Below are 25,383 nucleotides of genomic sequence, written 5' to 3'. Positions count from 1 at the left end.
AGCTGTGGCTGAGAGGAGAGAGCGTTTTGGTCGTCACCGGTGCCAGACCGTGGGCTGATGTAGCCGTGGTTTTGCATTCTGAGAGATCCTGCGCCTCTTCTCACAGGGAAATTCGTGGAGTTTGAAGGACTCTGGAATTCCCCCTCAGGAAGAAACGACTGGGTTGAACAAGTAGTTTCCCCCTCCTCTCACTGGTGAAATTTCATTCAGGTTTGACTGAGAGAAACACTGAAAATTACCATTTCCCCTCTGATGTCAGCTCTGTCCTGGCATCCTGCCTGTGAATAACTGAACAGGAATGCTTTAAATCCTGTGCTTGGGATACAGCTGCGGCTGCATCTCCGGGCGCCTGCCCAGGCCAGGGCCAAGATCTGGATACGCTCAGCCCAGTGTGTGACACGGCTGACTCCGATTGTCAGTGGGTTTGTAGTTTGATGCTATTGGTGTCCAGAGTGGTGGTTTCGGCAGCGTTCCTGTGTTTGAAGAAGCACCAGCGCAGATGAGGGCAGAGGACCTGCTCTGGAAATGGCCATTCTGGTTTGGGTTTGTGGTACTGAATTTGAACATTTTGGTGAGGAGAACGTGCAGCGTGGTCTGTGCTGCCTGCAGAATCCCTGCTGTTCCTCCACTGCCTGTGTTGCCTTTGAGGATGACTATTTTTCCTGTTGAGCAGAGGGCTGGATCCGGATTCGAAAGGTCCTGCTGCAGGGCAGGATCAGTTGTAGTGGAGAATGAGGCAGGCAGCAACCAATGTGACGTAGCTGCCTTGGTTGACCAATGCCATGGAGCTGCCTTCATCTCTGTCCATGCTTATTGTTGGTCTCCCTGGGTATGGAGAGCAGGGGCAGAAGTGTGCGGTGACTGCTTTTAGATGGGTTCCTTTCTGCCCGTCCACTGGTTCTTCAGGAGAAACTTGCCAGTTAAATTGTCGATTGTCCTGCTTTGCCACCCAGAATTCTACCAGAGTCCCGCAGCTGCCCAAGCTCACTCTGCGTGGAATCCTTCCAGTAGGCTTGTTTGGAGTTTCATACTTCGCAGTCTGGTGATAGATTTAAAGTCCAAGTGATGGGAGGACTATGCACCCTGTGCAGGTTTAGGAGGAGAATCCGATATTCATTAACTGTATGTAAATAATTAAACCGGTGCCAGGCTGGAGGTGGTCTTCCCTCAGCCTCATTCCTTGTGAAATGGTTGGAGGAGTTCTCACCTCTGTGTAGAAGATGCATTGATGAAATGGTGGAAATGCTGGAATTGATTAAAAATTGATATTTTTTTTCCTTTAGGTGAAATATCTCTGACTTTGTGGTTGGCATTGCTGATAACGGAAAAGATTTCCTGTTCCAGACCAGTTTGAGTGTGATCTTGTGTTCTCAGAAACTCCATTTCTTGTGCTGTGACTGCGTGTGCTGTTGGTGGTCTGAGAGTTCTGGAGTCTTGCCCTGTGTGCTGGGGTGGGTGAGGGGGGTATTTTTTGTTTAAAACCCCCAGATTCATTTGCTTACTGTTGCATGGGACGCTTGTGGCAATTGTAGTGGTTTAGATCACCTGGAAAGGATTCAGGGCAGCTGTTGGGTGTGACAGATTGGAACATTCTTTTTTTGTTGGTTTTTTTTTTAGGTTGTGTTGGGCTACAAAATCATTAAGGTTGGAAAGACCTCAAAGATCATGAATCATGAACTCCAACTGTTAATTGATTAACTGGACTGTGTTGGGGTAGGAAGCATTTAAGCATCGAAGTCTCTCCTCACCTTTCGGTTTATTGTTATGGACCAGCGAGGTTCTCCATGTCTTGGAAGCCTCTCTTTGCCTCTGCATCCAGCAGCTGAGTGCATGGGAGGTATTCAGAGTGGGTGCTCAGAGCCATATCTCTCAAAATTGAGGTCCGTGTTATCACTATGGGATTGTGCGTTCTCTCTGGAGATGGATTTACACCTGGAAGAGTTTTCTTTGGGTTTATGAAAACTCTTTGTGTTGGAAATGCTGGGTTTGGCTGCTTGTGGGTAGAATGCAGCTGCCCTGGAAGAGGGCGCGTTGATGGGGAAGAGGCTTTCAGGTGAGGAGTGTCCTGAGTGTGGATGAGAAATGGGATAAAAAGCACCCTTACCCAGCTCATGCTCTGGAGGAGAAGCAAAATGTCTGGCTGTCTGCTCTCTGCTTTTGGATGTGCAGAGAGACCTATCCCAAATTATCCCACCTGCCTCTAGTTGAGGGATATTTCTAAAGCGCCGTCTCTGGCCTTCCGGTTGGGTTCACAGCGCCCAACAACATTGCAAAAGCTTGTTTCTGTCTTAATTATGATTCATTCCCTTGCAATCGAGGACAAGATTTCCTTTGAAAAGCTCTATGCTGATTTGGTGTCGGGAATTAAAATCAGATGAAGTGATTCGTGTTCTATGATATTTCCCAGCTTTCAGGTTTCGTGTTTTGGCCCTTCACCATCACCTTCCTTCTCTGGAGCAAGGTGCTGTACCTGTTGTCCGCACGTTCACGGATAACTCATTAGGTGCATTATATCAGGAGATCACGGTATGATTTGCTGCTGCGCTTTAGAGTGCAGATTTGACGGCTTTAATGATGGATGCAGAGTGTGCTCAAAGTGCACTGTGTCAAGGCAACAGCCAACAGTGAGCACGTGTTAAGGTTCGCTTTAAACCCAATCGCTCTGTAAATGGCAGTAAACTGTTCAGAGTTGTCGCTGCTGTCAGGGTGCAGTCATGTCTCATCTTCCTTTTCTCTTATGAGTTGTCTTACAGTTTCTTGTTATACCTGTTCCTGAAACCAGTGAAGCCTTTGCAGTGTTGGCTGTTCCTCCTCCCCCCATGGCATTGGCACAGTTAAGGATTTCTCTATCTTCTCACCAGCTGCCGGCACACACTGCTTGCAACTTGCTAAGCAACTCCCCATGTTGTTCAATTTACTGGACAGAAAGATGGATTTTTTTTGTGCATAGATGGAATAAAAGCCCAAAGACAGAAGCAAGTGTGGGGTTGTGGACCCAGACCTCAAAAACCACACTGAGGGCTGGTGGGTTTATTATTATAAAGTCATAGACTGGTTTGGGTTGGAAGGGACCTCTACAGATCATCCAGTTCCACACCCTGCTCTTGGCAGGGCCACCTCCCTCTGGATCAGGGGCTCCAAGCCCCATCCAACCTGGCCTTGAACCCCTCCAGGGATGGGGCAACCGCCAGGGCCTCCCCACCCTCAGCATGAAAAAGTTCTTCCTAAGATCTAGTCTAAACTTCTCTTCTTTTCTTTTAAAACTGTGATCCCTTGCCGTGTTGCTACAGGCCCTGCTAAAAAGCTTTTCACCATTTTCCTTATCAGCCCTTCTTATTCTTTTAATCATTATTTTTAAATAACAGTAACCTTGTGCATTGTGAGGCTGGGATTTGTGTCAGGCTTGCCAAGTGTAATGAACCTGAATCTCGACACCGTTGGCTTGGTGAAGGCTCTGATAGTGCATCTTCACTGCTGTCTGGGAGCTGGCTTGGCTGCAGCTTCCAGTTTCTTGCCTACGTAGTCTTCTCATCTCCCCCGGCCTCTTACTGGCACAGGCACGACAGCGGCTCTGCTTTCTGGATGCAAATAGATCCGTTGGGTATAAATACTGGAGATGGTTTGTTGCTCGCTGCGAAGTTCCCGAGCGCATCCTTGGTGAATGCAGATGGTAACTTGTCATTACTGCAGTTTTAAATATTTTTGGTTGCATGGGACTGAAGCGGAGTCTTGACGGCTGAATTTTAAGGCTAAAATAAGAGAAGGCTCAATAAAATCCACAAAAATAGCATCCGAATTTGTCAGCTGCTGTAAGGAGAAGGGAAATAATGTTTCTTGTTCTTATTAGCAAAACAAAGCTTTCCCTTGTATCCTGTCGGATCCCTCCTATGGAATGGAATGTGGTGGGGGTGAGAAAGGCTGGACAGGGTTTAGAGTGGAATAAGCTGCTTCCTAATGAGGTGACACCAGGGCTGACCCCAGTGACGTACAAAATGTGCCATGAAGATCAGCTCCTGCGCTGTAGCTGAGGTCTGCTGGAGATGCTCTTGCCATAGTCATCACCCTGCGCTCCTGGCTGCAGTAAGGGTGTGGTGTTGGGCTGAGCTGTGCTACCCCATTGCAGAGAGGTGATGTCCACTGCCAGATCCTGAGCTTGAATCCAGGGCCTGGGAAGTGATGGACCACAGGGCTTCAGACTGACTTAAACGTGGATTGCCTGTCTCTTCCACAGATCGTTCCAAAACTCGGCTTTCTTGGATTATCTTGATCTTCCTCTAGCATGCATTATACATGCTTTTAAATCAATTCATTTGTTCTGCAAAAGCAAGGGAGAGCCTGCTCGATTCTGTAACGCGGCTGGTGGAAACTGCAGGCCCTGACACGCAGCTCTTACTAAAGCAGGCGGCCGCTCCGGGCGAGGTGGAGCTCTGCCTGCTCAGACGAGGTAGCCTCCAACAGCCATACCTCTTCTTTCCATGAGCGTAACTGCGTCCTCCTCCATCTTAGTGTGCTGTGGAGCTGAATCACTGGAGCCCTGTCCTGATCCAGAGGTGTCTCTGGGGTGTGCCTCTACCACCCCAGCGTGGTAAGAGGTCATGGGGATTTGTTTGTCTGGTTGAGTCTGTTCAGCTACCGTTTATTCTGGTGTAAAATGAGACAAATTTGCAAAGCGATGAGATATTCAAATACAGACTTGAGCTTTCAGACAGACACGAGTGGGTAGAAACCTGCAATGCTGCATTTCATGGATAAAGAGATAGAAAGGAATGGGTTTTGGAAAGCCAGGAGATTGTGCTGGAGATGCCTTAACTCCTGATCATGCACCAGGACTCGTGGCATTTCTGTGCAGAAAGAGCTTTTAATGAATTGATAAAACTAACTTTGTTCTGGAAAGTAAACTCCAGTGACCCTGTTGCATTGGGTCTTCCTTCAGGCCTCAAGTTTTGGAAGAGGTCCACCTTGTTCGGTAACAAAAGACATCTGTCTGTGAGATCAGCATAGCTTGTTTTAAAGGAAGTGGGGGTTATGGGGAATTAGCTGCTTGTCTGGAGTTTGCCACAGGTCGCAGTCGTCTCAATGTGTTTACTGGGCTTCTGGAGTGCTTAGTGCGAATATTTTGTGTCTTGCCAGCAATCTGGAACAGCTCCTCTCTTCCTGATGGAAATTAGATCACTTAAGTAGTGGTGACAGTATAATTCTGCTCTTCCATCCTAGCCCTTCCTCCTCTCGCTTTTTTTATGGCTTACTCTTGGCCTGGGCCCCGTTCTGTGGTACAACATGAGCTTGCTCGCTCCTTCCAGTGTGTAAGTAGGGCTGGAACGAAAATGCTGTAATGAGACACTTACCCGTCTTTTTGTTGACTTGCCTCCAGTTCATTAGAGGAGACGTAGGAGGTTGGCTAAACTTAAAGCCTGATTTAATATTCAGGAAGGAAGTTACTTTCCATCTTAAAAGGAACACCACTTCATTACAACTATTGCATGTTTCTTGGGATCATCTCCCGTGGAGCGGAGATGCAGTTTTCTTTACATCTTGGTGTTGCTTAGGTTTTGGGAGGAGCCAACAGTGGCACTGTGGAAATCTTAGCTGAGCAGTGTGCTGCTACGGTGAGCTGTGGTCTGAGAGCGAGGAAATAGTGTATGTGGTGAGGAGGAAATCATGTTGTTGTGCTTAAATGTAAGTTGAACTTATTGGCGACGATCGAGTGGTTTGGGTTGGAAGGGACATCAAAGCCCATGCAATTCAGCCTTGAACCCTTCCAGGGATGGGGCAGCCACCACTGCTCTGGGCACCCTGGGCCAGGGCCTCCCCACCCCCACAGGAAAACGTTTCTTCCTGAGATCTCATCTAAATCATAGAATCGTAGAATAGTTTGGGTTGGAAGGGACCTTGAAGATCATCCAGTTCCACCCCTCTGCCATGGGTAGGGACACCTCCCACTGGCTCAGGCTGCCCAAGACCCATCCAGTCTGGCCTTGAACCCCTCCAGGGATGGGGCAGCCACAGCTTCCCTGGGCAACCTGGGCCAGGGCCTCACCACTCTTATGGTGAAGAAGTTCTTCCTTATGTCCAGTCTAAATCTGCCCCTCTCCAGTTTATACCCATTGCCCCTCATCCCATCATACAAGCCATTGTAAACAGTCCCTCCCCAGCTTTTCTGGAGCCCCTTTCAAGTACTGGAAGGTCACTCTAAGGTCTCCTCGGAGCCTTCTCTTCTCCAGGCTGAACAACCCCAACTTTCTCAGCCTGCCCTTGGATGGGCGGTGCTCTGTCCTTTTGATCATCTTTGTAGCCTCCTCTGGACCCGTTCTGACAGCTCTATATCCTTCTTATGCTAAGAATTCCAGAACTGGACACAAGACTCCACGTGAGGCCTCATGATAGAGGGGCAGAATCTCTTCCCGCGACATGCTGGACATACTTCTTTGCTGCTGAGTTAGATCCTGAGGATTCCAGAAAACCAGTTGTGTGTCATCTTTGGATGTGATAATAATTGAAATCTTCTGTCGGGATCCTGAGAGAGATACATGGCGTGAGATGTGCTCTGAGATGATGTGGTGTGGTGGGGATTGTGGCTATGTCAGAGAGCACAGCTGGCTGAGGGAAGGAGCTGAAATCCAGCACCTCCATAAGCTGGATTTGTTGAATTTGTTAAGGAGGGCTTAAAGCCAGGCTAGGAAGGAAAGATGAGATCAGCAAACATGCTTTGTTAAAGCACAGGCAGGCTCAGCGCCTTCCAACCCTGAAAAACCCAGGACACCCAGCGCCCTGCAGGTCCTGGGGCAGGAACATTGTGCTCCCATCAGGTTGTTCCCAGTGAGGGATCAAAGTGGGGGTTTCATTTCCCTTCCCTACCAAATCTCCATCTTTAGAAGTCAGGAACAAAATGTGCTGTAAGGACACATCCTGCAAGCAAAGCACCAGTCATTGTTAGTTGGTTTGAAGAGCATCACCAGGAGTGGTGTTTGGGGAAGTCCTGGGAGCTGAGAGGTGTTAATAGCATAATTACAGAGCTGTGTTTGGCCAGGGAGATCCCATTCCCTGGATGGCTGCTGGGAGAAAGCTTCCTCATCTTGTTTCCACTGCTAGAACTCGGTATCTTTCGTTTGCAGAAGATCTACCCAAAGGACCTAGTGGGGCAAAGGTGTGGTGGAGGAAAGGAGCAATGTTTAACTGGGCTGGCTTTAAGTTTACAGGAGCACCAGGTAGTTAGAAGTTGGTGGCTGAAGCCATGAGAAACTGTCCTGTGTTCCTTTTGTATGCGGCATTGATACTGTCAGCTCTTTCTGAGGTCTGGGTGTTACCAGGAGATTAGAGGAATAGAAAGTGTCTTTGGTCCAACTCTGACCCACTGGAAAAAGTGAGAAGAGCCAGGGTGCAGAACTGAAACCGTTGAGCAGAGGTCAGTTATCTGAACAACTGGGCAACCAAGAATTGAATCTGCACTGGCCGTGGGTAAAGAGATGACAATGAGACGTGGCCTCTTGGTTGTGAATCGCAATCTAAGTTAATTCTAGGATTTCAAGGGGTGAGGGAGGAGGGAATTTTGCTTTAGTGTAACTTATATCAAAAGAGATTTGTTCTCCAAGCTTCCAAAGGCATCTATTGTCTTGCTTGTTCTGAGGGACCAGAGGAGGCCGGTGGATTTCTTGAGTTTAAAAAAGGAAGGGGCAAAGGCAAAAAGGAAGCCCGCACGTTGATGGGGACGTTGTCAGCCACACTTGTTGTTGAAAGTGCCCTGGTGAAACCCTTTGTGTGCATCAATGTGGTGTTGGCTGTCTGTCTTTTGGGAGCATCTTCATCCACCACAGGAGGATTGTTTGTTTTCTCTGAACTTTAATTTCCTCCTGGCCTCTTCCATCTCTTTAGAACCAGACTGTCGTGGGAAGAGAGGCCATGGAGTACGACCCGGAGCTGGCCCTTCAGGAGGCTATAAAGGGCAGCGGGCTCAGGCTGGGGTGTTGACCTCAGCACAGCCAGTTGCACCTTAAATAGATGAGAGGGAAGTGTTGCTCCCTGGAGGATGAGCAGTGTTTCCTCATGAATGAGGATGGAAAGGTCTATGCTTGTTTGTTGTCTTGAACGCTCTGGACTGGTGGTGGAGGAATTGGAACCACTTGTGCGTTGAGTTTTGGGAGATGGGGACAGGCATGGCGAGTGTCTAAAGTGTGAACTTGAGGGGTGAGAGCAACCTGCAGCTGCAGGTAGGGTCAGTGGAGCCCCCTGCGATGCCTGTTGGACGTCGCTGTGTTCTGTGCCCGACCCCCTGAAGTCAGTTGCCGATGATGTCATGGCATTGCCGTGCTACCCTGAGGATGCTCAGGAGGAAGGGGCTGTCAAGACTGTCAGTTAGAGAGAGTCTCTTACTTGGTGTGGTGGTGGCAGCCAGGCTGGTGGTGGTGCGTCTGTGAGGTTTGGTGCCTGCTTGAAGCCATGCCTCGTAGGCACATCCTGCCAGCTATTTGGAGGCTTCACACTCCAAGACCTGTCACTCCGGGAACGCATTCTTCGAGAGCGCGTACTGTGAGATACCGTGTCCGGAGGATTATCTTGGTCAAGGTACTGGTACCATGGTAGTGCAGGCAGTGTAACTCCAGTAGAGCCATTTGAAGAGTTGGGAGAGGTTTGGGCTGGGGGTGGGCTGAGAGGTGGGAGGTTGAATCCTGCGCCCGTGGAGACAGTGTGGATGCGGTGTGTTGGTGGTTCTGGATGTTGGGGCTGCCGGGATCTGACCCAGCCTGAGCTCTTGGTAGCTCCAGAGGATGTGGGAGGGACTAGAAATAGCAAAGGTGAGCACAGCCTCTCCACTTTGAGGGTTGCTTTTTGGAAGCATTAATGCTTGGTTGATAATGGCTTTTGCAATCAAGACACGGTGTTTTTCCTGCGTTGTTTTCCATTTGCCATGACTCCTGTGTAGAGGTTCCCTGCCTGCCTTGGCATGGTTGGTGTTTCCCAGCAGGTTGAAAGGCACTGGGAAACAAACTGGGAAAGCTGCTGACTTGGAACCCGGGTCCTTCTACTGGGTTGCTGTTGGTGTCACCAGCCTGTTAAGGTCCTGCTGCTGTCACCAATTTCCAGCTTGTTGAACTTGGTAGAAAGGGTACAGAAGGGTTGGGGAAGGATGGGTGGTTTTATTCTGTCCCCTGATTTCAATGATTTATATCCAATATGACCATGACTGCAGCTGAATGATTCCTAGGGAAAATGACTCCCCTTTCCCAGCATTGTCTGTCACTAATATCAATTTTCTAGCCAACGTGGTGATAGGATGAGAGGAAATGGCCTCAAGTTGCTCGAGGGGAGTTTTAGATTGGATATCAGGGAAAGCTTCTTTACTGGCAGAGTCTGCCCAGGGCGGCGATGGAGTCCCCGTGCCTCGAGGGGTTCCAAACCCATGTAGACGTGGCACTCTGGGACATGGCTGATCAGGTATGGTAGTGCTGGGCTGATGGTTGGACTGGATGAACTTAGAGGTCTTTTGCAACTTTAATGATTGTGTGATTCCCTGGCTGTGGAGACTGCTTGCCCTTGCCGTTGGGCACAGAGGGGTTGGAGAGAGGAGAGCAGAGCACTCTCTTCTAGCAAGACCTCGTTTCTTCACTTCAGTGAGGTCTCATCCAGCTTCAGCCTCAGGGGAGTGAGCAGTTGGTTCTCTGAGCCTGCAGGATGCTGTCAACCAGCGTTGCCACTGGTCAGCATCTTCTCCACTTGCCGACTTCCAGGCCCCGGGGTTTGGGTGGTCCCCATCCTCCAGCCAGACTGACGATGGTAGGGAAGCAGCTGCCAGATTCACAGGGCTCAGCTTTGCTCGTCTTTGTACCAGCACTCAAACAATAGTTTGCGCTGGCGGGGCCATGTGGCGCATCACGTGCGCGGTGCTGTTTCTGCCGGGGTCCTTGCCCATCTGTTCCCGGCTCTTTCTGGGTTATTGGGCACAGGTCCAAGTCCTCACAGGCAGCCGGGCTCCACGGCCAGAGATTCCAAGCAGTAACCTTCCTGGCAGGAGCGTGGCTTTGCTTTTATGCAGATTAGCCATGTGCTTCTCACTTCAAGGCGTTCCACAGGAAAAGACGTTTCCTGTGTTTGCTTCTTGGTGGGCGGCTCCGATGATGCATCTGTGGCCGAGCCTTGAGAGCGGGCTCGGGAGAGGGATTCCAGGCTCGGGAGAGGGATTCCGGCACGCTGCCCCCCCTTTGCCTTCCACCTCCACCGCTACGTCACCACAACACAACCACACGCGCGCTCGTACTGTTGGTGTCATTCATTCAGTGCCAAGATTGCTTTAAAAAATTCCCTTGGCCCCAGTTCAAACAGGAGTACAGCTGGGATGTGTTAGATTTTAGGCAGTCTGCCCTCAATTTGAGATGAGTTATAAATAGCAGTGCCGACTTCCTTAACTACCACTCTCCGAGGTAAAATGCAGGTTAATTACTGTGGGAATCAATTAGGGCTTCTCGCGCTTAAACAGCCGGGAATGCTTTGTATTATTTTTTATCAGAAAAAATGGATGACAGGTCTGGTCAGGAGAAGATTTCAGACCCAAGGTGAGAGGTTAGGGCTTTTTTTTTTTAATATATGAATTTTTGGCCTTTCTATTTTTTGGGGCAGTTGTGGCCAGTACTCACAGTTGCCAATAATTAAGTGACGCTGATTAGAAACTAGTGAGTTCTGTAAATATCTTTTTTCCTTTTCTTTTTCTGATGTAATAAATATGAGTAGATAGTAAGATGATTGGGAAAATCAGAATTGCATTTTTCTGTACAGCGATGGTTGGCTTTTGCTTCCAAAGTGGAATTTGCTGCTTCCCTTTACTCATTTTCCTGCTGGGACCGTTAAACCAGTCCCCTCCAACTGAACCAAACTGTTCTTTCAAGAGGCCAAATTTCTCTTCAGCTGGGTATGCTCTGCTTGGAAGCTTTTTTTTCTGTTGGGAAAACCCCGGCACTGTTTTGAAGAACAGCTGCTTTTCAGGGTGCTGTTTTGGTTTTGGAGGTCTGACACCCCTTACTTCACACAGAGTGAATTGAGAGCTTTTGAACTCTGCAGTTCAAGCTCACTTTGGGCTTGCTGTTACAGGCTCTTTGTCTAGAAATCATAGTATCATAGAATAGTTTGGGTTGGAAGGGACTTTAAAGCCCATCCAGTTCCAACCCCCTGCCATGAGAAATATGTTATTTTCCCGGGAGCTTGGCCATTTCTCTGGAGCGCTGGTGTGGAGTTTACATACAGTACCAAACAACTTTGCTTCTGGAAGTTGCACTGGTGGTAGGTCTCTGTTTTGCCAGGTTTTAGTACTCGGCAGTGTGAGAAAACAGCAGAGATGGCAAGGGTGGAGGGAGAATAGAAGCAATTCCTCTGAATGCAAGGAGGTGCAAGCAGGGGGTCTGGACTTCAGTGATCAAGGAGCAACACTTGCTCTCAATTATGTCTCTCTGTGGCAGGGCCTTTGCTTTTGAAGTGTAATCACAGTAATCTACTCCTGCGGTTCCCTATTGAAAGGATTTCCCATGTATCGGTCCTGAGAAGAATCTCCAGCCTTTTGCAGTCGGAGTTTGGTATTTCCTTATTTATCCTGAAGCGTTTTCGCAAGCGAACAAGTGTCGCTTCCTTTCGGCTTACCCACCTCCCGTAATCTGGGCGGACAAAGGAGCAGCCTGGCACCTCTGCTTCCCCCAGAGTCTTTGCGTGAACTCTTGGATTGATCCACACTTTGCTGTGGTTCAACTTTGACTGCTCTCTTCTGGAGGCACGTGTAGTTAAATTGCCTAAAAGGATTGGGATAGTGGATTCAAGACGGCTTCCTGATGGTAAGTTCCTTAAACCAGAGCACCACTGTGACGAGGAGAGCAGTTAAAGCTCCATCAGCAAGAGAGGTGATGTCTTTGATAGGAGATGTTGAATGAAGAAACAATGTGTTGCAGCATTTGCAACATACAGGAAGCACAAATGAACCTATTGGTTTGCAGCAAGTTAGGAGTGTGTGTATGGAAATAATTCCTTCATTAGCGGATAATTTCTTCTGTTTGTGGAACTTGATCTATCGGGCTGTGATTTGGAGTGATGCTCTTCGTGTGTGTTTTTAGCATCCTGTGTGCGCTAGGGCCTTGTGGAAGCGCTCCAAGCAGCACTGTTGGGAAGCGTGTTGTGTACTTCTACACTGAGCAATCAAGGTGATGGTTTGGTCACAGCCTGGAAATATGTTTGGGTTTTTTTTCTTTTCTCTTGATTTTTTTTTTTTTTTTAATGGCTGTATAAACAGTTCCAGTGTTTCTTGAAATTTTTGAACAGTCGTCATGCTTCCTTTAGGAGTCAAGGAAAAGTGGATCTTCACTTTGTTTCTCTCCTTCCTGAAGATATGGTTAAGATTTGTGGGTGACCACAGACAAGAAAATCTATGCAGAGAATGCAGCATGTGGGGTGTGTGTGTATTAAAGAAACGAAAGTTAAAAGCCCAGGACTGTATTTGAGACGATGCCCTTGTTAGTGGGCTGTGAGGCGAGGCAACAACCAGGAGGAAGCAAATAACAAATGGAAAAGATGTTAAAATGCTTAGTGAGTAACCCCAAAGCTGCACTTGATCAGATGGGAGAAGGAAGGAGGTGGAGAAGGGAGGAGGTGTCTGTTTGGGGGTGGTGAAGGAGAGGTTTGGCTTGCCAAAAGCTGGGAAGCACTCCTGGTGGCACCGCTTTTACATATCAAAGAAGATGTGGAGAGAGATGTCAGTGATCTCAGGTGATACCCACAAGGCGAGGCTTAGGGACAGTTGCTTGGAAGATGTACAATTTGCATCCCTTGGGGTATGGAAGCTCTGCATTTATGCTCCCATTCAGGAGGAGAGTCACTGTAGTTCTGGGATCAATCTACCACCATCAAAGACATTTTTTTTTTCCCTGACCCCCTGAGTGGAAGCTCCTCTTGAGAGCATGGCACAAACCCCTTTGGGTGCATGGCATGGGCTGTGGGGGACGGCAGGGATCGAGGGCTCCTCCAGGCTCCCTCCTCGGAGGTCCTGCAGCCTCCCTCCATGTTTGTCCTTAGCAGCAGCATCTGTGATAACCTGAATGTAGCTTTTTAGTATTGGTATGGACCAAAAGGGAAGCGTCCAGCCCAACTGAGTGTGGCCGAGCATCTCAAATCCTCCGCAACAGAGGATTGTCCTGGTGCCACGCACACGGTCATGTGTGAACAGCTTCCATAGGGCGGCAAACGCCGTGTTTCCAGGTGTGTCGAGGCTGGAGTGGAGAGGAGGAGGGGACGTGGACCTGGTTCTTCATTGATCTGTGCCATATTCATGCCAATTGAAGGAAGCCTGCTTTGGTTTGCAGGAGTAGCCCCCCTTACCAGCAGCAAGGTGCTTTTCCCACCATCTCCTTTACATTCCCTCCTGTGCTCCTGTTGCCCCACAAGCGCCCCATGAGCTCCCCGTGGCGCCCCTGGTCCCGTCGGTTGGCGCGGGGCGGTTTTCCTGGCAGGCGCAGCAGCCAGCTGGTCAGACAAATGTTTTCAGGGTCTGTGCGTTGGGACTTCAAGCTGTGCTCCCTTGGCAGCTGGGTTGGATTTTCCAAAGTTTAGCACACTGCATGGACTTTTTTTTTTTCCCTTCCCCAAGGAGGGTGGATTCTGCAAAGACAACTGAGAAACTGTGGTGGTGTCTGGGCTTCTTTGGGGTTTCCAGCGGGAGCTGGCTCTGTGCTCTTTGCCTGTACAGCCCTGCAGTGCCACTCCTCAAGCACCTGAGCTGAGCAAGAGAGGGTGGATCTGTACAAATACCACCGCGGGGCTGGTTGCAGGAAGGGGTGGTGTAAAAGAGTCCATTGTCCTGGAGATCTGGTGGAAGACAACTAATTGGTATTAGTTAAGTCATCAGGACATCAGCGACCAATCTGTATTCAGTCTGAGATGGGGGTTAAAGACTGTGCCTGGGATTCATTTAGAGGTCACTATGCCCAAACCAGTCCTTGCTTTAGGTGGAAAACTGGCATTTGGAGGTTTATAGCATTTTCAGGAATTCTGGTGGACTCGTGTCCTGTCCTGGCTCCAGGCAGGGGTAGTGCAGGTCAGGGAGTCCTTGGAAAGTTGCATTCATTCACTCATCGCATCCTGCCTGCTCTGAAACCCAGGACCTGGCTTTCAAGCCTGACAAATTACTTTTTCATGGATCTGGGGAAATTTGATTTAGAAACCTTTATTCTACAAAAGGCCACAGACACAAAGCACGTGTGAAAAAAGGCAAAAGTGGAACTGCAGTCTGGAACGCTGTGGCTGTCAGTGGCTCTGCCCAGTGTTACTGCATCAATATGAGTTAATTGAAACGTGTAAGTGTAAATGAACTGCCTGTAGTGTTTTGGGAGGCCTTGTTATATGTGAAGGAAGCAGTGTTTCTTCTGAATATTTAAGTTTTCAGCCTAAATTTACCTTGTTATGGACTGTCTGGACACTGAACTACCAGCTACTATGGGGAAAAGCCGCTTACACTGATAATCCATCTTTCTTACTGATCCTTCCCTGGTTCTTGCCTGTCCTGTGGCCACAGGAGAGATTTCAGCATTCAATGACTTCTCGTTCGATGTGTTTTGTGAAAGGTCTGTAGGTTTGGAAGGGCAGTGTGAATCCTGTAATTCAGCACGTGGCTGTGGGGTTCAGTGCCTGAGAAGAGGCAGATGAGCTTCTGCTGCTCTGCACCAACGTGTTGTGAAGCTATAGTAGCCTTTGAGTGTGGAAAGGGGCTTCATGAAAGCTGTGGAGGGGCTCTTGATCAGGGAGGGCAGGGAAAGGACGAGGGGAAGGGTTTTAAGCTGAAAGAGGGGGGAAGATTGAGATGAGATCTTAGAAGAGATGCTTCCCAGAGCATTGTTGGCTGTCCCATCGCTCAAGGTGTTCAAGACCAGGTTGGATGGGGCTTTGAGCAATCTGACCTAGTGGAAGGGGTTGGGAACTGGATGGGCTTTGAGGTCCCTTCCAACCCAAACCATTCTACGATTCTGTGATTCTATGAAGTTTTCTTCTGGGGTTTTGTGATTTTGTGAACGATTCTTATGTGTAGCTGGATGTACCTCACGTGTCACAACTTGCCTTGCAGTCTTCAAGCCCCATGGATCAGATGGGGAAGATGAGGCCTCAGCCGTATGGAGGAACCAACCCCTACACACAACAGCAGGGACCTCAGGCGGGGCCACAGCAAGGACACGGCTATCCAGGACAGCCCTATGGGCCACAGACTCCTCAGAGATATCCCATGGGAATGCAAAGCAGGACACAAAGTACAATGGGCAGCCTCTCATATGCACAGCAGGTAGAGCACCTTAACTTTTGTAGTCTCTGTTCACAGCAGGGGCAGATGGGAGAGCAGCAAAGTGCTCAAAGGGACTAACAGGGCCAGGGTTGGAGTTTTGGTTCCTTGGGTAAAATGGCATTTCTTTATGGCACCACATCTGGATCCAGGTGTGATGGATGCATCAGGACCTGCGGAATCCTTGCTTCCAGAAGCAGCAGGAGCAGAGCAGTGAATCTAACGAGGGAAAATAAACAGTGAGGGAAGCAAGATACTCTTGCCACTGTGTTCTGTTAAAGACAGAGCTGTGCTTTACAGAATAAAGCACTTCCAGGTTGGATCCAAGTGGCTCCTGCTGGACTACGGGCAGGATTCAAAAGGCTGCCTTGTTTTTTGGAGCAAGCAGCCTTGCCTTTCGATGTTACTGTCATGGAAGGGTGGTCACATAGGGATCTCTAAAAACTTAGTTACGGTGCCTATCAGAGTTCTTCTACTGCTGAGAATAATGGTGTCTTTTGCTGTTGTCTGTGAAGTTTCCTTGTGTAGGAGGTGGCATTCCCAGTAAACTGTTCTGCTCCAGTCCCTTAATATTTTACTCCTTGAGCATGATCTTTGTGTACATAAAATACCTTCATAACTGATAGAATTCTTGCCTCCTCATTTGCAGATTCCTCCTTATGGACAGCAGGGCCCCAGTGCATATGGGCAGCAAAGCCAGACTCCCTATTACAACCAGCAAAGCCCTCACCCGCAGCAGCAGCCTCCGTATTCCCAGCAGCCTCCCTCCCAGACCCCTCACTCTCAGCCTTCATATCAGCAGCAGCAACAGCCTCAGTCTCAGCCTTCGCAACTTCAGACATCGCAGCCTGCCTACTCACAGCAGCAGTCCCAGCCATCCCATCAGCAGTCCCCGACTCCGTATCCCCAGCAGCAATCCGCAGCCCAGCAGCATCCTCAGAGCCAGCCTCCCTACTCGCAGCAGCAGTCGCAGTCACCCTACCAGCAGCAGCAGCAAACTCAGCAGACGGCTTCCTCGGTTCTTTCTCAGCAGTCATCCTCATACCCTCCGTCACAGGCACAGCAGCAGCAGTCTGCCTACTCCCAGCAGCGCTTCCCCCCTCCTCAGGTAGGTCTGCTCTGCTTTGTTTCCATCTGTAAGGAATCCTTAAAGAAACTTGGGCAAATCCTTTCCTTTGTGCGTTAGTTGAACTACAGGTCAGCGAGCTGGTTGGAATGATGATGGTAGTGACTGTGCTGCCTTCTCTCTTGTGTCGAGAGCTGTATCTCAGAGATGTGGTGGTTGTAACAGGTTAAGCTGTGCTAATGCAGCAGTTTGGAGGACTGGTGTTGTGTAAATGCTGCCGGTTGGCGATAGCAGTCTGAAGGATTTTTGTACTGGAGTGGTTGTGGCTGTGAAAGTTCTCCAAGGGCTGTAGAGAACTGCTTGGATTAGCACAGTAGCAGAGCACAGTTTGCAGAGCAGCACAGAGATGGTGATGGGAGAGTTTGCTCTGAAATGTAAAGCTCTGCTTTAGGGAGGAGAAATAAAGCAGCAAATGCAGGGAATTGAGGAGAAAAGAATGAATCAGTTTTCTTTATGTATACGTAAATTGCATTTATTTTCAACAAGGCTTAATAGTGTTTTAATAGTTGTTCCTGGTTGTGTGAAAAGCTAGCTGGGACCTTTCAGCAGATGTTTTAATGCAGGATTAAAATGGATGTTTTAATGTACATGCCTTGTTTGTGCCGTGAAGCGCTCAGAGCTGTTGTAAGACCTTAGAAGATCAAGAAGCTAAGTGGGCAGCCTCCCAGGACAGTCCGTGTCTTTCAGGATCTGTAAGAAGGGAAATCCAGAGCATTACTGTTTTGTCATGTTTTAGGGTTCTGCTCCCGGCCCTTGCAGTAGCAGCCTGGTGGCGTTTGTCCTCCTGTGGAACTGTAGGTGTTGCTGTCTTCAACTCTTGCTGTCTTATTTCCTGTTTTGGGCAAATTCCTCCACAACACGAGAATATACCAGAGCGATTCCAGCAGAGCCTCGATTTTATTCCCATTTGTGGTTTTTTTTGGTGTTTCTTGCTGTTTCAGGAGTTATCTCAAGACTCGTTTGGGTCCCAGGCATCGTCTGCTCCCTCGATGGCTTCCAGTAAAGGGCAAGAAGATATGAACTTGAATCTTCAGTCCAGGCCTTCTAGCCTGCCGGTGAGTGGGGAGCTGATCTGGAAGTGAATGGGGTGAGGGCAATCAGAAGCACAGCAGGATAAATTAGCACTGGTAGTATTCTACATGGAAATGGGAATGATGGAGGCTGCCTATGCTTTTTACTAAGTCATTAGCTTCTGGCTTCCCACTGGAGATTAAATGTAATTTACAGAGGTAATGGATTTGCAAGTAAAGTTTAACCCTGAACACTCTGGTCTGTGTCTTTGAGCTAAGCCGGTGTTTGAGCTTTGTTTGCAGTGTCTGAAGTACCTGACTGCTGTTGGAGTAGGCCCTGACCTGTGGGGATGGCGTCTACGTTTTATGTTCTGCTCTCGGGTTCCTTCAGCCCGCTGTCGCAGCGGTGGGTAACGAGTGGCCGTGTGGTTCCCTTGTGGTGGCGCTGGATCCTTGTCCTGCTGGTTTCAGCTGCTTTGGCTCAATCTGACTGAACAATTGGTGAAGAAGACAAGTTTCTTAGTACCCAGAGTGAGGAAGACCAGTCCCAGGTAGTGCCTTCCTTGGCAAAAGGAGAATTAAGTCTTCTACATCCTAAATCCGCTTGCTGTGTGTACGGTGAACATCTGGCTGTGAGGTTGGTGCCTGGTGTTCAGGTAGTTTAACTTTGGGTAAAAACTTCACCAAGGATGCAGAGCAGGATTAAAAGTGTGATCAGTTTGCACAAGCTGGTCTCTGCCTCTGCCGCAGAGGATGAGTTTTGAGCTGTCAAGTTCTGATTTTGCTGATTTCTTTCATAGTAACTAGTAGAAAGTGAGTGAGCTTTTATTTTTGTGTTTCGGCACCGGCTCGAGTTTCAGAGCTGCAGTTGGATTGGGCAGAGGAGAGCGAGCTGTGTACATAGCAAATTTATTTTCACTCTTGGCAATGAGAAGGGCTTTGTTTTGAGCCCCTTGAAATAACTCCTTTGGAGTGTGGGTACAAATTGTCACCCCAAATACAAAGTGATTCTAGTTCTGACCACTTAATAGGGAGTAGTTGTGGGTTGTTTCTTTCTTTCTTTTTCTTCATTTTTTTTTTTTTGCCTTTTGGACCCTGATTACAAAGATTTAATTTGTTCTGAGGCCTGGGGAAAAAAAAAATCCTTTTAAATAGCTTGTTTCTTTCCAGTCTGCCTCTCCACAAGTTCTTCTATGTGACCCATCTTCTGGTGAAGAACGTAGGAAAAGCGAAGCCGCTGAAGTAACTGAAGCAATTGCTCTAGCTCAGAACGGTGGGAAGTCCTGTTCAGCAGCATTGTTGATGGAGCCTTCCTGAATCCTACCAATCAGCGCCCTCTGACTCAGATTATAGGAATTAGTCGCTCTGCTTAGCAGAAGTGGCTCCTTCCCAGTACCAAGTGGGAGTTTTTATGCCTTGTGGTTAAATATATTTGGCCCCTTTTGAGTTTTCCCTTTCCCAAACAGTTTAAGAAAAGAGAGCCATCTCCACTGTAAGGGTGAAGGAACCTGGAAATGAGGGAATCTGATCCACTTTAAATGTTTAAATATCGCCCAGTTTTTGATAGTGTGCTATAGAAGTTTGCAACAAAATGAGTCCAGCTTTTAGAATAGCTTGGCCGTAAAGCTTGTTTCTGTTTCAAACAGGCTTTCTTTCCAGTCATCTTGTTTTCTTGGCTTTATCACCAAATAATTTGCATTTAAGGATCATAGAATCATGGAGTGGTTTGGGTTGGAAGGGACCTCAAAGCCCTCAAAACCAATTCCAACCCCGTGCCATGGGCAGGGAGACCTGCCACTGGGTCAGGTTTTCAGTTTAAACCCGCTTTCCCTCATTCTATCCTTCCCTCCCTGATCCAGAGCCCCTCCCCAGCTTTCCTGGAGCCCCTTTCAGTACTGGAGGCTGCTCTAAGGTCTCCCTGGAGCCTTCTTCAGGCTGAACAAGCCCAACGCTTTCAACCTGTCCTTGTACAGGAGGTGCTGCAGCCCCTCAGGTCATCTCTGTGACCCTACAGACAGTGGGGCAGACAGCAGCCAGGTGCTCTTTAGCTCACGCGGCCGCGCTGTGCTTTTGGGCCTTCTCTTGCCCACTAAATGAAAAAAGGAGCCCCTCTGCAGCAACTCCCCCTTATTCTTGCCCGTGTTTCCTCATTCCTTGCCCTCCAGCTGTGATGTGGTAGAACAAGACCAACTCTAGTCTGTAAATGGAGGAACGGATCAGAGGGTGATGTTGTGGAAGGGTTGGAAGGGATGACCTGCGAGGTGTGTGGCAGCCAACTGTGTTTCAGACATCAGTCTCTTCCATGAAATTTGGCGTGTGGATGCTTAGAAACAAAAGAGCTGTGGGGAAGGATGCCATCAATTTCTTTTTACCTTCCTTAGATTGCTCAGTCTGTCTGATATGGAAAGTTTTATCCTACTCGGGAGGATTTCTGCATCCCTGTTTTGCTCTTCTGTATGACTTACAGAAGCATAGTTGGTTTGTGGGCTTTTAGGTTTTTTTTTGTGGAGTTGTGAGCCCTTTTCCAAGCCTCAGAATAGCTCACTGGGTATCTTGGAATCAGGGTGAGTTGTGCCATCCATCATCTTTAATTAAACATGGATCGGCTCCAGCAGGGAAAGGAGATTGCTGCTTTTTAGGTACTTAGGAAGCGTTAAATTAATGTGCCCGGTGCCTCTGCGAGTCTTTGGCCTTTACATGTTAATATTGTACAGCAACATTAACGTTGGAGTTTTAAGTAGCGAACGGGGGACTTTCTCCATCTCAGGAGGTGGTGACCTGGATGGGGGCGTGTCAGGTTGTTCAGGTCCTGTGAGCTCTTGCTCTTTGGTTAGGATCTGCTCATGTTGGTTGTTCTGGGTGGGGGGCTTCAGGTATCTTCCTGGGGGTGGTTTTTGTGTTACTAAAAGTTTTTCCTGATGATGTTCCCATATTCGGACTTTGAACAGCAGAAGAGTCAAATTACTGAGTTCTCAAATGCATTGTCTGCAAGTAGCAAAACGTCTGGTCTCCCATTTCTGCTCATGTTGTTGGCTGTTCTGGCTGAAACGTTTCCTGGTTTGTTCCCTCTCTGAGGAAGATCCTTGCTGTGTTTTTGGGGTTAACGCTGCTGCAAACTTGGACTCCCTGGTGCCTCTCAAAGAGCAGTGCATCCATGCGAGTGTCCCGGCTGCAGCTCTTTTCCTGTAGCACGCTTGGGGAAGGATTTGCTGTTCCCTCGGGAGGCTCTGTCAGGATTGCAGCTGAACTGAACTGAGATTGCTGTTGTGTATGGGAGAAGTGTGTTCTTTTGTGTCTGGGTGTAACCGAGGAACAGTAATCCTTAGTATAGAATCTGTTTCTCCCAAGAGATTCCCTAGTCTCTTCTCCTTAGCAAAGATTCTTCCTGGTGAGTCGTATCCAGTTAATTTGGTGCCTTTACCTTTTGAGGCTTGGGTTTGGAGTCTGTAGGAGTCAAATATTTCCAGCTGTTAATTGCCTTCTGCTCAGACGTGGAAGGCGCTGGCAGCAGATACGAGGGAAGCAAATAGGGTGCTAGGACATCCATTTGGGTTTGATAGCAGAACTGATTTGCAATCCAAGATCTCTGGAGTTCTAGGCTTGTTGGGAGGAATTTTGTGTCTCATTATGGAACAGGCAACAGGTCGGTATCTTGCTCCAGTCTCCCTGTCTTTTCCGGGCTGCCTGGAAGGGGCTGAGTGTGAGAGTTCCTGGTGTCTACGAGGTGGATGTGGAGTAGAGCGTCAAGGCAGTGGTTGCTGCACCAGACTCTTTGCCCCTTCCCCACCGCAGAGGTTGATGGCTGTGGCGTTAGGACAACCAGGCTGGCTGCAAAAGATGTTTATAACGCAAAACCAATTTGATACCAGTGACTACTGGCTTGTGTTTGCTTTTCACTCCATCTTCTGGGATTTCTCTGAAGTTTCCCTCACTGTGGAAATAAACTTTAGAAATAAACCTTTCCTTTCGATGGGAAAGGTCCTGCATGGGATGGGATTTCTGGCCAAACCAGGAGGGTGGATGCTGGCAGTGTTCTGGAGGTCCTGAAAGAGCAGGATTGCATTTGAGTTTTTGTTGCGGCGAATGAAGCACACTGGGGCAGCTTGTATGGAAGTTTTGGAATTCCCACCCCAGAGAGTCCTTGGTTTGTTTTGGCCTGAGGGATAAACCTCATCCCTTCTCTGGGCAACTTATTTTCATCTGGATGTGGAATGGGAATTGTTTTACTCTGAGTATTTTGCACTATTTGGAAAGTGCTTGTGCTTATCCAGCTGTGTTTCACTTGGGTTCATCTCTGGTTTCAGGCCCTAAAGTGTCTTGGCAATGGCAGGAAGGGGTATAACCAACTGCAACCAAATTCCTGATCCAGATTTAACTTCCAAACGTGTGTCCTGGTCTCAGATCTTCACAGTATGGGTTTAACAAAACTGGGTTTTGTGGGGAGGGGAGAAGGGTGAGGCTGTGGGGTTTGGCTGGTGCAGAAGGAGCCCTCCTGTGCGTATCCCCAGCAGTGTGGTCTGTGTCTGTGTTTGGTTGACTCTTCCTTTTTTCAGCCAGGTAGGTTCTGAGTTTGGGCATTCGGGAGGCTGTTGGGGAAGCACCGTTTGGATTCTCTCTTCTTCCACAGTGGTCACTTCAGCTTGTGTGCTCTGTAGGTACTTGGAGTGGAATAAAGTTGAGCTCTGTCAGCTGCGTCCCCTGACCTGGAACTAATCGACGCAACAGGCAGAAACGCCGCAGAGAGCTGAGTGCTGCCGAGGGAGGGGCAGCCCAGGAAAGGAACCCTTTCTTGATATCATTTGAGCTCCAAATTGACCATTTTGACCATCTCTTTTGGGAGAGGGGAGAAGAACCATTTAGAGTTGAATTTGCTGGTTACTTCAGACTCCTCTTTCCACATGAGAATTTCTGCTTCTGTTTGGTTTGGCTTTGGCCTTTTGAGCTTGTCTTCTTGCTCGCCTTGAGAGGGATTAGAGCTGTGTGCGTTTCAGAGCAGGTGGCTGCACGCTGGGTCCCGGGCATGACCGGGGATGTGCAGAGAACTGCCAGCAGCCAGGGCTCCACTGGGGAGCACAGCACCTGGAACACCAGGCTTAGCGGGATCAGTCAATTGTGCTCTGTGCTGATACGGAAGGTTTCTGTCCCAAATTATGGTGATATTGGGAGTTGGAAATCTTTTCTTCCTGGCTGAGGCTTCACTGCCAGAGCTTATCATTGTGTGTGTGATTGTGACCATCACTTTTGTGTGGTTTCTTGGGAAGGCTGTGTATGTGTTTGTTTTAATTCTTAATTTTACCAATAATTTCTACAGCGGTGAAGAGCTCGGATTGCCGCTTGCAAAGTCACCCTCACCTTCCAGACGCCCCATTGACGTGTTTCACGTTGCAACGTGCTTCTCCGAGTTGCTCAGCTATTTGTCCATGTGGCAATTTTTTCTCCTCCCACCCCTTCCTCCGGGTTTGAACTGAGCTTAATCCTCCGTGGTGCTCCGGGAGGAAACTCCCCACCTCGTGCTGCGGCACCTGGGCCCAATCCAGGCCACGCAGAGCCCTCTGCCTCTGCCACCGATCAGCATCCTTTTTGAGATGATGCTTCGTGGAGCTGCCGATGCAGCCTCACAGGAGCCTGTGCCGACAGCGGGTTGCGCTATGCTCGATGCCGGGCTCGTTTCCTGTTTCTATTCTGGTCGCGAGCGGCTCAGCTCTGCTTCCTGCCTGCACGCCTCACACAGATTCCCCTAACCCCCAGCCTTTCATTTCCTTAGGATCGATTTCGGGTACGGGGACTACTGAGAAAGAAGACGGCGACCTCCACATGGAGGTGGGCAGCAGAGACGTCTGGCGTCTTGCTCAGGAGAGGACGGGTTCTTGTTCTTTCAAGCCCATCTGGCATGAGAAGGCGGGTCAGTGTTTAATCAGGAAATTGCTGTAGGATGACCAGTTCTGGTCTCAGATCCTGAACAATAGCCCTGTGCTCTGTCACACGCATCCCCTGCGCTGCCGCAGCCTGGGAATACGGAGCCACTCCTTGCGCTGTGGCTGCTGAAGCACACACCTCACGGGTGACCCTCGCTCTTGAGCAGCTCGTTGTTGTTGAGCAGGGAAATCACTTTTTCACTTCCTTTTGCTGCTGACTTGGTGTCATTGGAGACACTTGAAAAGGTGCAGAAGCCTCCCATCAGTCTGATGTTGGACACTATAACCTCGACCTCTTCCCTTTCCATCCAAACTTATCCTGCCAGAGGTCCTGCGCCATGCGAGGGAGGGAGAGCCCATGTTCGTGTGACCTTCAGCTGCCGCGTGGGGCAGTCGCAGGGAGAAACGAGGGTGTTTAACTGCAGCTGACAACACTGCCTGTGTTTTAAATGCTGCCACACCTGAGCTTTTGGTTTGTGGGAATCATTTTCCTTTTGACGGGCTGGATTGACTCGTCTTGGAGACGTGCATGATCATAAATGCCATGGAGAAAGCTGCTTCCACATGACACTCGAATGTGAGGCATGGCAGGGGCCCAGGGCTTGGCCGCTCTGCTCCCTCCCGCAGCGGCTGTGCTTCTCGGATGGGCTGGTGCCTGTGCCCTTGTGAGTCCAAGGTTCATGCCGTGATTTCAAACAAGGCCGAGTAATTGGAGGAGGAGTTGTGTAACTGGGTTCTATTATGATTTTGAATAGAGTTTTACACGAGAAAATAGAGATGTGTATGGAGAGAAGGGAGAGGAGGGAGAAGGAGCCAGCTTTAGGAATTGACTGTTCTGGCACCCTGACCCAAGGGTAGCACTGGGCATACATCAGTGTCTGGTATGGGCCAGGTTTCCATGGTTATGCTGCCTCTTCCCGTGCACGCTCACCACTGTGAGCCAGGGTGAGAGGAGAATTCCCTTAGTTCTTTCCTAATGTTTGCAGTTTCTCTGTACTCTTTGGATCAGCAGGAGGTGGGTACAGGTGTAATTTTGTGGTCAAATCCATGAACACAAGTGTTTCTCCAGAGCCGCCCCAGCTGGCAGTGTCTGGGGCTCAGCTGTAGCCCCTCAGGTTGCTCCATCGCTGCCTCCCTCCTCCTGCTTTGGGAGGACTTTGGAAAGGACCTGCCAGCTTCCAGCTCTCTTGTCAGCAGCTTTTTCCAGTGAAAGGACTGCCAGATCCATCAGGCTGCAGCACCCAGGCCCGGTCTGGGCTGTGCAGAGCCCTCTGCCACTGCCAGCAATCTATGTCTAGTGCCTTAGAAACCTTGTTCTCTCCTAAAATCTTCCTTCCTCTTGCTTTTTTAGGAATTCTATCACTCAGCTGTTTCAAAGAGACAGGTAACAATACCAAAAGCGCAGTTGTCTTAAAATCCCAAGTGTTGGCCTAAGCAGAGGCCTGTTTAAATTTGTGATTATTCAGCCTCTTGCCTTTGCTCCAGTTCTTTGCCCACCCGAGCTAGTGTGGTTGGCATGGTGGCACAACCGCATGCCGCCGTGACTAAATGCTTTGGAGTCTAAATTGAACACTTTGGAGATGGGAAAGTGCCTTCCGGAGGAAGCACTGCTTGTGAGTAGGATTAAGGGGGAGTTTCTTGCCTCTTTGGTGATGTAGCATTGCGAATGGTCCGAGGTTTGTCCTCTGAGTGAAGTGGGGTACTTAAAAACCTTTAGAAGGAAGAGAAGAGCTCTTTAAAGAAGCGACTGTGGTCTGTAGTCTTGGACCCACTGTCATCTCAGACAGGCACTTTCCTTCCCAAGGACTGATGTCTGAGCAGCCTTCCTGACGGATGCGATGGACTTCTCAGTCCTGCTCTCCCTGTGTGTCCCCAGCACTCTCCCAAAAAATGGTGCTGCTGAGAGCATCTCGGGAATGCAGGGGTAGGACAGGGGGTGATGGTTTTAAATTGAAAGAGGGGCGATTGAGATGAGATCTTAGGGAGAAATGTTTTGCTGTGAGGGTGGGGAGGCCCTGGCCCAGGTTGCCCAGAGCAGTGATG

At 49.0% G+C, this 25,383-nt stretch overlaps 1 protein-coding gene across 2 annotated transcripts in view; it reads left to right on the top strand.

Moving 5' to 3' along the window:
* Positions 1–25,383, top strand: part of ARID1A (AT-rich interaction domain 1A) — a 61,934-nt gene that overhangs the window by 8,806 nt on the left and 27,745 nt on the right. Inside the window, exons 2-5 of one of the 2 annotated variants that reach the window (XM_054086727.1) lie at positions 15,080–15,292; positions 15,939–16,397; positions 17,357–17,470; positions 23,190–23,327. In XM_054086727.1, coding sequence (XP_053942702.1) covers positions 15,080–15,292; positions 15,939–16,397; positions 17,357–17,470; positions 23,190–23,327 — 924 coding nt within the window. The remainder of the gene's footprint in view (positions 1–15,079; positions 15,293–15,938; positions 16,398–17,356; positions 17,471–23,189; positions 23,328–25,383) is intronic. The other variant, XM_054086728.1, reaches the window with a different exon arrangement.

Source organism: Cuculus canorus, chromosome 22 (assembly GCF_017976375.1).
Source record: "Cuculus canorus isolate bCucCan1 chromosome 22, bCucCan1.pri, whole genome shotgun sequence".
Classification (NCBI taxonomy): Eukaryota; Metazoa; Chordata; class Aves; order Cuculiformes; family Cuculidae; genus Cuculus; species Cuculus canorus.
Note: the sequence above shows the minus strand (reverse complement) of the source record. Positions and strands in the feature narration are given on the sequence as shown.